Source organism: Microcaecilia unicolor, chromosome 3 (assembly GCF_901765095.1).
Source record: "Microcaecilia unicolor chromosome 3, aMicUni1.1, whole genome shotgun sequence".
NCBI lineage: Eukaryota > Metazoa > Chordata > Amphibia > Gymnophiona > Siphonopidae > Microcaecilia > Microcaecilia unicolor.
In genome coordinates this window covers 69,278,695-69,292,194 of record NC_044033.1, presented here as the reverse complement: position 1 = coordinate 69,292,194, position 13,500 = coordinate 69,278,695, and the positions used below count along the sequence as shown (strand labels likewise).

At 41.0% G+C, this 13,500-nt stretch overlaps 1 protein-coding gene across 6 annotated transcripts in view; it reads right to left on the bottom strand.

Moving 5' to 3' along the window:
• Positions 1–13,500, bottom strand: part of ESRRG (estrogen related receptor gamma) — a 1,192,991-nt gene that overhangs the window by 286,411 nt on the left and 893,080 nt on the right. For all 6 annotated transcript variants that reach the window (XM_030196026.1, XM_030196025.1, XM_030196029.1 and 3 more), the window contains one exon: positions 11,384–11,799. In XM_030196026.1, coding sequence (XP_030051886.1) covers positions 11,384–11,799 — 416 coding nt within the window. The remainder of the gene's footprint in view (positions 1–11,383; positions 11,800–13,500) is intronic.

The window sequence follows — 13,500 nt, the reverse complement described above, 5'->3', positions numbered from 1 at the left end:
GGAGATGGGCCTGGGTCCACCTGCCTGAAGTGCACTGCAGTACCCACTAAAACTGCTCCAGGGAACTGCATACTGCTGTCATGGAGCTGGGTATGATATTTGAGGCTGGCATAGAGGCTGAAAAAAATATATAAAAAAAAATTTAGGGTGGGAGTAAGGGAAGGTCATCCCCGATTCCCTCTGGTAGTGATCTGGTCATTTAGGGCACATTTTTGTGGCTTGGTCATAAAAAAAAAAGGACCAAGTAAAGTCAGCCAGACACCCTTCTTTTTTCCCATTATCGGCCGAGGACGCCCATGTGTTAAGCATGCCCCAGTCCCGCCTTTGCTATGCTTCCGACATGCCCCCGTGAACTTTGGTTGTCCCCGCGACGGAATGCAGTTGAGGACGCCCAAAATCAGCTTTCAATTATGCCGATTTGGGCGAACCTGGGAGAAGGACGCCCATCTCCCGATTTGTGTCGAAAGATGGGCGCCCTTCTCTTTCGAAAATAAGCCTGATAATAAAAGGGTCCCTGAATGTTTAGAATTAATGCCTAAAAAAAGGTCATTGCAACAGTCCAAATGGGCTAATATTAGCATTTGGACCAATACAGCAAATGCATTTTGATTAAATAAAACACTTATCAAATGCAGTTGTCTCAATTTATACACGTTTTCTTCCAAAAGTGATTAGTATAAGAATCATACGACAAAGCACAGTCAAGGATTACTCCTAAAATTCTTGCCTCTGACTCCACTGAAAGAATCCTACCAACAGGTAGAGTAAGAGAAGAGGGAGTGGTAGCATTCTGATTTTTAAACTATAAAACCTTAGTCTTGTCCGGGTTTAATTTCAAATCTGTTAACCCGCTCCCACTTTTGAATTTTATCTATTCCTGAGTTAACCAAAAATAATAAATCTTGATAAGCAGAAGGAACTGGTAAAAGAAGAAAAATATTGTCTGCATAGGACAGTGTTTCCCAAGTCCGGTCTTGGAGTACCCCTTGCAGTCAGGTTTTCAGGATATCTTATGCATGAAAGAAATTTGCATATAATGGAGGCAGTGTATGCAAATCAATCTCCTGCATATTCATTGTGGATATCCTGAAAACCTGACGGCAAGAGGTACTCCAGGACTGGACACAGGAAACACTGACATAGGATAACAACAATTCCCTAGGACCAAATTCAATTTTTCCTATTGTAGCCATAAAACAATTCAAAAGAATTAGAGATAGTGGAGAGCCTTACGGCACTCCACAGCCCAGGAACCAATATGTAGAAAATTGTTTATTTTGAGTTACAGAATAACTACGATTGGACAGGAATTCCTGGAACCATTTAAAAACGTTTCCAGAGATTCCTATTCCATTTAAGCATTTTAAAAGTAAAGCATAATCCACCTCGTCGAATGCAGCGGATATGTCAAACTGCAATAAAATTGTTTCTTTTCTTTTCTTTAACATAAGATATCAACACTAGTAACAATGTCTCCGTGCTATGTGCAGATCTGAATCCAATCAGAGAATAAACAGGAACATTTTTCTAAACATTGCGAGAGTTGTAGGCTAATAAAAGACTCCATTATCTTAGTAAGGACAGGAATACTGGCCACTGGCCGATAACTAGCTGGGAGACTCATATCTAAACTTGACTCTTTAGGAATCAGTGTTAATACTATCTTACCCATATCAGATAATAAGATAAAAGGCAAAGATCAATGCAGAAAGAGGGATAAAAGAGGGAGTGATGAAGACAGGTAAGACAAGAAAAGTAAAAGGGAAAGGACAACCTCAAAAAGCAGTTAGGAGAAAATAGACAAAAATATTTAAAAACTGGGTTCTACATGATTAGGGGAGGGGGAACCCACCCAGACCATAAAGATTGAAAAAAAAAAAACTCCCCCACCCCATTTCAAGTCAACAATTAGAATATGTAATATAATAGTCTAGCAGCTTTTGGACTGCTGATATAAACTAGATACTATTGATCTCGGTTCTTAATCTGTAACCTGGACAAAACTGCCATATAAATATCAATAACAGTTGAAACAATGTTGGATAATTTTATTTTTTTAAATTCTTTTTGGGTGTATAATTCTCTTGAATGTAAGACATATAAAAGCATAAGGGCTGGTGGGTTCTGCACTCAAAATATTTTGCAGTAATTTGGAGTGGCCTAGTGGTTAGAGCACTGATCTTGACATCCAGAAGTTACTGGTTCAAATCCCACTGCTGCTCCCTGCGACCTTTACCTTCCATTGCCTCAGGTACAAAATTAGATTATGAGCCCAACAGGGACAGAGAAATATACCCAATACACCTGAATGTAAGTTACCTTGAGCCAGTACTGAAAAAGGTGTGAGCAAAATCTAAATAAATAAATTTTTCAAGAATGTGATTGTAAGTATAGTATGGGAGTAGATTACTACAATTTTCCAAGGTGACATTCACTGGATTCTCCCCATTCTCTCCCTCAACACCAAAGTGAACGCCTTACTCACCCCTGGCACTACATGAAACAAGTGTCATAGATTCATCCACTAGAAAGCTAATAACTTTACTTTTCCTCCTTTCTTCCCATTGGCAGGAGAAGAACTCTTCATATGTGGCTACCTCCTCTGCCAGCCATCAGTCTAATGACTGTAATCTGACAGGATCCACTGGTCACATATGTTCCAGCACAATGAGGCACAGACAGTTAAAAAAAAAAAAAAAACAACAACCCTGCTCACTTTCTATCAGGAGCAGGAAAGAGGCTGTGGATCACACAAAATTTGTTTTGGTGTGCTATAAATATAGAATAAAATCAAAAGTGTTCTACAGTCCCAAAAACAATGAGAAGTACTGCTTAAGTTTACAGCCAGCAAGAAGGCTAGAACAGACAGATTCATGTTCACCTCCTGCCCTCAGATAACACATATGTCAGCATTGAGTAGACGTTTAAAGCTGGCAGTAAAAAAAGCTGAATATAGGCCATTATGATGACCTTCAAAACTAAAAATATGCTAATTCCGCACTTTGTGGTCACAATCCTTCCCTTCTCTTGATTCCATAATGAGAAGCATTGATTTCAAAATCTGTACCTGCATTTTTAGAGTTAGCCTGAGTGGCTGGGGAGACAGAGGAAGGCTTGCGGGGGGGGGGGGGGGGGAGCACACAGAAGGAAAATATTGTTTAAGTCTATTTCCTATATGAAACAATGAGAGTAGACAGTAAAACTGAAAAAATACAAGAGCCTTCTGGGAATAACTATGGGTCTAACAGGTCTCAAAAGCCTGTGGCCTTGTGTCTGCATTTGAAATGCTTGATTCTGAAAAAGGAAACCATGGAGAGGAAAGTGCATTAGACTAACAGAGGACAGAGCAGGTGACATTCACTCCTTATGATAGGAATGCATTACTTTATTCCCAGTGAAGTGCTGATCACGTGGTCCAAGTGGAATGACTATGAGCTTTTTTTTTTCACTATGCAGTGCAGAAGTAGCCCCAATTTATTTTAACCCTTCCGCAAGGAAAAATATGGCAGAAAATCAACCGCTGTCTTTCTCAAGCATAAAAGTTAATTATGAGCCTTGGTTGTTCCCCCAAAATATAATAAGAGTGAGAAGCAAGCAAATTTAAGAATGAAAGGTGCTTATGTAATAAAGAAATATAACTCTGACTCATTATTTTACAAAAGATGGATACATGGATTAGGGATAGGGGGAGAGGAATGAGGGGCCCTTTTACTACGCTGCGTGCTGAAAGGGCTGAACTTAGGACCGAAAGTGGTGAACTGGATAGAAAACTGGTTGACCAATAGGTGGCAGAGGGTGGAGGTAAATGTAATCCGCTCGGAGGAAAGGATGGTGAGAAGTCAGGTTCCTCAGGGGTCGGCGCTGCGGCCCATTTTCTTTAATATATTTGTGAGAGATATTGCTGAAGGGTTGGAAGGAAAGGTTTGCCTTTTTCCGGATGACACGAAGATAGCCAATAGAGTGGATACCCTGGAGTGAGTAGAAACGATGAGAATGGATCTCTGAAAGTTAGAATAATGGCCGAGGGTCTGGCAGTTAAAATTTAATCAGAAAGAAACCGTCTTACATCATCTTTTTCTTTTTTATTATGCTCTTTGTGAAATTCTATATATTGTGTTAATTAGTGCTATTAATATAACAGCCATGTGTTTAGGGCTTTCACCCTACTTTCCACTGTCTCACCAGATGCACAAAATGCGTTCAATGTTGTCTTCATTTGATATCACAAAGAAAATACAACTTGTGTTGCAGATGCGGTGAAAAACAGTTAGTGGAAGAGTCCAAATCTAGGCCCCTGTTTACTAAGCCGTGATAGAGGCTCGTTAGAATTTTAGATCGTGCTAAGCATTAGCATGCGCTAACCATGTAGACACCCATAATATTCCTATGGGCATCTACACGGTTGGCGCACGCTAATTTTTTAGCATACGCTAAAAACGCTAGCGCACCTTAGTAAACAAGGCCCCTAATATCTAATATATTCAGACCCCTGATTTTTCTATGATTATCGATAATTTGCTTCTTAATCCAAGATAGAGATATTAGAGAACATGTCAAGATCTTCAAATACTCTTTTGATAAATTTTCCCTGACTGCGGTTGAGGTCACTAGGAGAGACTTTTCTTAGATATCTAATTGAGATTTTAAAGATAGTTCCTGAGACAGTGACCGCAGTAGCTAAAATATATTACTTGCCTGTGGTTAAGAAGAAACCTCGTAAAAGATCTATTGAGAATCTAACACCAGCTGCATTGGATATTTCCGATACATTGAAATCATCTGATATGAATTTAGCTTATCTAGTAGTTTCATTTGCACTGAAATAGGATAGAGATTGGCTGTTGCATGTGTTTTTTTTAACATAAAGAAAGAGCTATTTAAAGGATGCTTCCAGATGCTACAAAAGAAACTCAGAAATGTCAAAGAGAATTTCTTCTTTTGTGTCTTGGAGTTAGGTGCCCTTTTCTTTCTTAAATTTTTTGCTTAAGAGTATTGTTAAATATAAATCCACACAGTATATTTTCTTTGAACCTGCACAATCGACCTCTTTCTTAGCTGCCAACCGGCCATTGGTTTCTGTTGCCCCAGATCCTCCGGTGGCTGCAGATGTAGTCATTCATATGTAATGCACTTGAGTTGTTAGCGTGTCAGACTGTTCTTTTTTGCTTTATAGACTTGATACTGCAGTTTCCTTGTCCTTATTTGCTAACTATCTGTATTGACTTTCTTCTAATAACTGTGGACTTTAGCGCATTGATATTATGTTTTCCTGTATTATTTCTAAAATGTTTATGTTTTCTATTCATGGCATTTATCTGAAAAGGAAAAGGGTTTGTATTTGATATACTATCTTTCTGTACAAGGGCTTAGCTTGGTTGTTGTTCTGTCACAATTTTCAATTAAAAATAAATTAAGGGCCCTGTTAACTATGCCACGTTGTAGGCACACTAATGTTTTTAGTGTGCACTAAAAATTAGCGCACACTAACATTAGAGACACCCACAGGAATATATGGATGTCTCTAGCATTAGCGTGCGCTAAAAACGCTAGGGTGTCTTAGTAAACAGGGCCCAAAGTGGGTATTTGCTGAACAGTACTTTGGCAACATATTGGCACGTGCATGTCATTAATCTAAACATTTGCTCTTACAGGTTCCCTTTTTAATAAAACAAATGCTCTTAGGGGCCCTTTTATAAGTTGCATTAGGCGTTAACCTGCATCAAACACAGTTTAAGTGACGTACAGTGGGACACACTCAGGCTTCTCAGGGGAAGAGACTGGGTGTTCCTGCGCTAAGCAGTTAGCACAGGTTAGTGCATGGAAAGGGCATAAGCCGTGGTAAATTATTTTAATGGTAGCACACTAATGGTAACATTTGTGCATGGCCATTAATACAAAACATTTCTAAAAGGCCATTTTTACAACTGGGAAAAATGGCGGCCTTTGTTTGCAGGAAAAATCCATGTAAGGGCACTTTTTACCATAGCTTAATCAAAGTGCCCCTTAATTACCTTGGAGCAAAGAAAATGGTTTGCATAGTCCTTCTTCCATCTCATCATGCCTCTCAGTAAATGAGTTAGGTGGTGTCTGAAAAACACACCTAAATATCATGTTCCCAGAATCTTTAGGTTTGTGAAGTCAAGATATCATAACAATGACACAAAGTTTTCCTGGAAGATCTCATTTATTTTAGCATTTCTCTTCAGATGTGCTATCAAATTCACGGCAAGATTTCTTGTTGCCGCTGCAACTGCGCCTGCACAAGTTCAATAAAATGTGTTTTAACCTTGAAAACCAACCAAAATGCTCCTCTGGCTTTAGTTAGCAAAAAGGATTCTAGGAAAAATTACTAACTGAAAAAATTTTATGCTTCTGTAACAGTTTTCTTGTTGATAAAGTAGGCAAATGGCTTAATCAGGTAAAGATAAATTCAGGTTACACTTGGCGTCAGGTATAATGTCATCTCTGTACCAGGCCAAAGGACAGCAACACCTGTGATAGTAACCTTAGGAGCCAGGCCCCAGAATTTCCAGCACTTTTTTTGTTATCTTGGATCCAGATAAAGAACAAATGTTACATTGATGCCTAAAAGTCACATGGACTTATTTAATTTGTTTTCCTTTGTACAGGAGAGAGCAATGTGCCGCGGAGGGTCATATAAATTAACCTCTCAAGTCAAAGCCACTCTGGTCGTGTGGAACAACCAAATGAAACTTATCTTCATTCTTTATCTTCGCTTTAAATATCACCCTATCATAATTTATATTCCTTCTGATTACATTACAATAAAGTGTTTGCTGTACAGTGTCCCTAGATTGGCAGATCAAATTGGTTTGCCGGCGAGTAAACACTGCAGTGGAAAGTGTGTGAAATGCTGCTTATTTGGAAGGTGAAATACCTTTTGAATTATTTAAGAGATAAACCAGCAATTGGAGGCATCTACTTCAAGGTGTCAGGATGAGTCCAGTCTAACCTCATTTTTCTCTCTAGCACATGCACAGTGCGTTTGGAAACTAGTTTCTAACCTTCTGAAACTGTACCAGCCATTGGTGTATGCATTTGAGGCTGGTTCAAAATCACTGGGAAAGCAAGTGAAATGATGAGAGTTCTCCATAGATATCAACCACTTAGCCCACCTAGTAAGCTCACTTAGCTCAATCTATGGTCATCGTAGACCCCACTTTCATCTCCAGTCATCTTCTTCTGTGCCGTTAGTGCTGACCTCTGTATCTGTTCTCAGCATGCAAAGGGCCACTGAAAGGGTATTATGTTTATATTTAAAACCTTGATATACCGCCTGGACTGACAAGCAGATCACAGAAGTGTATATAATAAAATTAATTAAAAATAGAAATGAACTACAATGTTTAAAGGAGAGACCCATACATGTTTAAAGGAGAGACCCATACACAACTCAATGAAAAACATATGATGCACATTGGAAGTCTAGCAACTGAATGGGCTTGCTGTAGGCAATACCAAAGAAATGTGTTTTCATAAGGGTTTTAAATTTCTTCTATGATAGTTTACTATCGATGGAGAGGGGGGGGGGGTCATTCAACAACATCGGAGCCAGGAAAAAAAAAAGGCAGGCTGTCATATAGACCAGTGTTTCCCAAGTTGGTCCTGAAGAACCCCCTTGTCAATCAGGTTTTCAGGATATCCACAATGAATATCCATGAAAGAGAGTTAAATATAATAGAGGCAGTGTATGCAAATCAATTTCATGCATAGTCATTGAGGATATCTAACTGGCAAGAGGGCTCTCCAGGACAGACTAGGGAAACACTGATGTAGACACCTAGTGAGCCAGTTTTGGATTAGGGAGAACTAGTCAATGAGAGTCCAATGAACTTAGAAAATGTGTAAGCATATAGGGTATGATTAGTGATGATAAATATGATGGAAGAGTTAACTAGTATGCTTTATATGTAAGATAAAAATGTGAAATGAGACGGGGAGCCAATGCAATTGGATTACTAGAGCTTTAACATGATCAAACTTATGTGCACTGAAAAGTAGTCTGGCTGCAGAGTTTTGCACTGTTTGGAGCCTTTTGAGCTGTGACAGTGATAGACTTATGTACAAAGAACTGCAATTATGCAGTCTGAAAATCAGAAAAATGTGAACAGGGGCACGTGAGGATAGAAAATCAAGAACATTACACAGATACCTTATTCACAAGTAAGAAAGCATATCCCTTTTTTTGTATATTCTGAAATCCGTTCCTAAAACCTGGAGTGTGATTGAACTCCTACGTGCCTGGTTATGAGTAAGAGGTGGGAGAAAGTGTGAGAGCTTCCCCCTCCCCAGCAGCTTCCACAAATACATCTAAGATAAAACAGGCCACTCTGGAGCAGTTTTGAGTTGCTATGGGTCCAGGAACATACTGTAAGAATAGATATACTGGGTCAGACCAATGGTTTATCCAGCCTAGTATCCTGTTTCCAACAGCAGCCAATCCAGGTCACAAGTACTTGGCAGAAACCCAAATAGTAGCAACATCCCATGTTCCAATCTACCAATCCCAGGGCAAGCAGTGGCTTCCCCAACAGACTATGGACTTTTCCTTCAGTAACTTGTCCAAACCTTTTTTAAACCCAGATATGCTAACCACTGTTACCACATCCTCTGGCAATGAGTTCCAGAGCATAACTATTCATTGAGTGAAAAAATATTTCCTCCTATTTGTTTTAAAGGTATATCCATGTAATCTCATTGACCTAGTCTTTGTACATTTTGAAAGTGTAAAAAAATCAATTCACTTTTACCCATTCTACACCACTCAGGATTATGTAGTCCTCAATCATACCTCTCCTCAGCCGTCTCTTTTTCCAGCTGAAGAGCCCTAACCTCTTTAGCCTCTCTTCATATGTGAAGAATTCAGTCCCCTTTATCATTTTGGTCGCTCTTCTTTGAACTATTTCTTATTCCGCTAAATCTTTTTTGAGATATGCATAACCAGCAGAAGAAAGGAGGTGTTGATGCCCCTCTACAAGTCGTTGGTGAAGCCCCACTTGGAGTATTGTGTTCACTTTTGGAGGCCGTATCTTGCTAAAGATGTAAAAAGACTGGAAGCGGTGCAAAGAAAAGCTACGAAAATGGTATGGGATTTGCGTTGCAAACCGTACAAGGAGAGACTTGCTGACCTGAACATGTAGACCTCAGAGGAAAGGAGAAACAGGGGTGACATGATACAGGTGTTCAAATACTTGAAAGGTATTAATCCACAAATGAACCTTTTTCGGAGATGGGAAGGTGGTAGAACTAGATGACATGAATTAAGGTTGAAGGGGGGCAGACTCAGGACTAATGTCAGGAAGTATTTTTTCACGGAGAGGGTGGTGGATATGTGGAATGCCCTCCCGCGGGAGGTGGTGGAGATGAAAACGGTAATGGAATTCAAACATGCGTGGGATAAACACAAAGGAATCCTGTTTAGAAGGAATTGTTCCGTGGAATCTTAGCGGAGATTGGGTGGCGACGCCGGTAATTGGAAACAAAACGGGAGCTGGGCAGACTTCTATGGTCTACACCCTGATCGAGACTGAATAGATAAGGGATGGGCTGGAGTGTAAATTTAAGGGGCTTCAATGTTAGCTTCAGAACTTAGTACAAGAACAGTACTGGGCAGACTTCTACAGTCTGTGCCTTGAGAAAGGCAAGGACAAATCAAACTTGGGTATACACATAAAGTATCACATACCATGTAAAATGAGTTTATCTTGTTGGGCAGACTGGATGGACCGTACAGGTCTTTATCTGCCGTCATTTACTATGGTCATTTAGTGTACTCTCTTCCTTCCCCAAACCCCCTGACCTTTCTCAACCACCTAAAAAATTCAAAAGGCTGGAGAAATGCCCATTGGCTCCTGTCTCTGGCATGGCCATTATTCAAAATGGTGTCCCTGACTCCTAGTGGTGCTTTCCAGTGCACCACTAGGTGGCAGTCTACCAAATAAGGCCAATATTGCTTTATTTGTTCAATTTCTATGTTCATTTGATATACAGCCTATTAGTAAACTATCAGTGGTTTACACAGCTAGGAGTCAGGCGCTGCCATTTTGAATGATGGCTGCTCTGGAGTGGATCTCACTCCTGCTATTTGACTTTTTGAGGTGGGTGGGGGGGGGGGGGGGTGGTTGGGGATGAAGTCCACTAGACAACCAGGGATTTGTATAGTTATGTTGGGTCAGGGGATTGTTAGACTACCAGGGCTTTTTGTGTGTCAGGGGTGGGAGGAGGGGTTGGGTTGGATCAAAGAAAACAAACAAACAAACAAACTTGCAATACATCCCTTTAACTAACCCTTCTGTGCCTCCTCAGACCTGGCTGTAAGCTTCTCGTATTGTGTTCACCTTTAAATCATCTGTGTCTTTTTCTGCATTGCAGCAGAATAACTAATAGCCTTGTTAGCATTCATTTCAATATGCTGCTCACCAATGTCTAATGCACAATTTAACATCATGCACCCAATAACATGCATGTAGACCTCTCAGTAAATGCACACTTCTGCCTGTGATAGCTTTCTGCATTGGTCCCTGAGTTAAGGACAAGAAAATGTTAAATCAGGCTCTATTGAGTCATAAGGCCCTGACAACATTTAGTCTTTATTATTACTATTAACATATGTAAAACTATTCACTGACTCCATCAGCAACCTGCAGATGCACATGTAAGGTGGCAGACTATCAGGTACAGTGTACAGAACTGCCCTTTAGTTTGGCAGTAATCTACCAATTGAGATTCAGAGCAATTTAAGCAGGCAGGAGAGGCTAGTTACTAATCCATAGCATTTAACCAGACTGTGCCACTGAAAATTAGCTGTCTCTGCTTAGTGGCGGGAAGGTCCAGGGCTGGAGCTGGGGCAAACCCAGAAATTATCCAGGCACGGCTGATATTTAATGCCGATGCCTGAATAACTAACCAAATAGGACCATATAAACTGCTGTCCTATGCCCAGTTAGTTATTTGGGTACTGGTACTGAATATTGGCCTGACGCAGATAATTTAAGTGGTCTGCAATGACCCAGATTGTCTGTGCTGGTAGCTGAATTACGTCTGGCAATGAATATTCGAGACTAATTCAGCCATGGCTGTCAGTGCTTTAAAAATTGATGACTGCCGTGGGCTGAATATTGACCCCTTGTTGGATAGTTGGAAAGAAACAAAATGAAATAGTAGTGAATAGTGTTTCCACTTTGAAAACAATTGGCAATAAGCCCAATCCTTGGCCCAACAAGTGCAAGACATTCCTGTAACCAGTGTCCACGTCAACCTGATCAAGGAAAAGAATAAGAAAACTCAAATACTACAACACAAAAAGCGTAACTCGCATTTTTTACCTCAAAATAAAGAGGCCAAGGGAATAAATAGCACCAACCTTGAATTGTCCTTTTGAAGAATGCTTTGCAGGCCTCACACGAAGCCACACCATAGTGGTACCCCGATGCAATATCACCACAAACTAAACATAGTCTTTTGGGCATTGAATTCAGCATATATTCACATTTCATCTGCGAGTCTTCAGTGATGGTGCTGGAGCAGTCATCATACTGTTTTCTTACTGGTCCATTGCCACCAAGGCCTGCAGCAGAAGGGTATAGGGGTGGCGAGTCCAGCCCATTCTGGTGTCCATTCATGGTTGAGCTGTAGTTCCCACTGGCGTCTGAAGAGCCACCAGGGCTATGGTGGTTGATACTGTCTGTCAAGGAGGCGGGGCTTGAAGGTTCCGTCTTGATATATGACGAGCAGCTAGAATCAAGGTGTCGATCCTTGCTTGACATTCTGCAGAGAAGCCTGTATTAGGAGGAAGGAAAGGAAGAACAAGAGAGAAAATAATGGGGGAGGGGGAGGGGAGAGAGAGAGAGAGAAAGAGAGAGAGAGGGAAAGAAAATTACTTTATTAAATACAGTGCTCTTTAAAGCTGCTCTTTTAAGGCTAGGAACTGCACATCATTCATTCATTAGTCAATATCTCTTGTTCTACATGAAGGTAATCAGCACAAGGGCATGACAGAGCTTTATCAAAGCTTTAGACAGGCCATAAACAAATACGTATTTTAAAGAATTTAAATCCATTTACCCCTTTTTCAGACCAACTATTAACTTGAAGTTGAAACTCTAAATAAAACTCCATTACATATACTGTGGGGATTATGAAAGATCAATGGGCCTGATATTCAGCTGGCAGCAATCAGCGTTTTACTGACCGTTGCCAGTGTTAAACCTATAAATTCAATGCTAGGCCATGTCCAGGCACCAGCACTGAATTTCCAGGTTTGTGGAGCCGGCTATGGGTTACAGCATAAAAATAGAACTGACTCTTATGTGGTCCTATTTATGTGGTTAACCTGGCCAGTTAAGTGCTGAGTATCGGCCCTGACTTTGCCCCTGGAATGCCCCCAAAATAGCTAGTTTTCAGTTCAGTGCTAACCGGTTATTTTCAGTGGCACTAACCGGTTAAATGCCACTGAAAATTAGTGGTTAGCCTCGAATAGGCGATCTAACTGTCCAGGGGCCCTTTCTGGCTGGTTAAATCATTTTAAATATAGGCCCCAATATAATTTTTCCCATTTTATCTGGTAGGGCCAGGCAGCCTCTTCCTTTTCCTTGTGGTTTCAGTCCATTTGGCACCTGCTTCAGACCACTTGCTGCCATTTCTGAGAGGCAGAGACTTTCATTTCTGACTACCTGAGGGGGAGAAAGGCTGCCTACTATTTTTAATCCCTCTGCCCCTATCTTCTACTTCTACCAGCACAGCAGCACTGTTCCAGCTGAATGGTGGAAGGACCACAGTTGCACCCGGAATCTGGTACAGGTGACCAAAGTAACAGCAGCTGGATCTGTGAATTAAACTTGCAGTTGTAAAAATGTGCTTGTGCTCTGCAACATTTTTGCTTACTATTTGCATGTGACCTCTGAAGCAGAGGAATGTGATATGAAGTTATGCCAAACCACACGGATTCAGTGTGTGACACACACACACATTCAGGCCCCTTCTCCAGCTTAAATGATTAAGGGGCCCGAACTCACTCATTGGCTCTCTCCAGCTGTAATTCCCTTCTCTTCATGTCAGCAACAGAAGGCTGCTTCAACCAATTCCGGGGAACTTCCTTCAGCCACGTCCTGCCCTCAAGGAAACAGGAAGTTGCTTCAGAAAGGGTGAGACGCGGCTGAAGGAAGGCTCCTAGGATTGGCTGAAGAAGCCTGCTGCTATTGCTGAAACTAATGGCAACTGGGAAAGGAAAGAAGATAAAGGAGAGAGAGATACAGAATTCTGTGAGGGCAGGGAGGCCAAAAAGGGAGAGAGGTGCAACATGCAGGGGGAGGAAGGAGGGCGAGAGGTGCTGGACAAGAGGTCAGGTACAGAAGAGATAGTGTTCTATTGTGGATTAAAAACTGGTTAAAAGAAAACAGAGAGTAGGGTTAAATGGTCAGTATTCTCAATGGAGAAGGGTAGTTAGTGGGGTTCACCAGGGGTCTGTGCTGGGACCGCTGC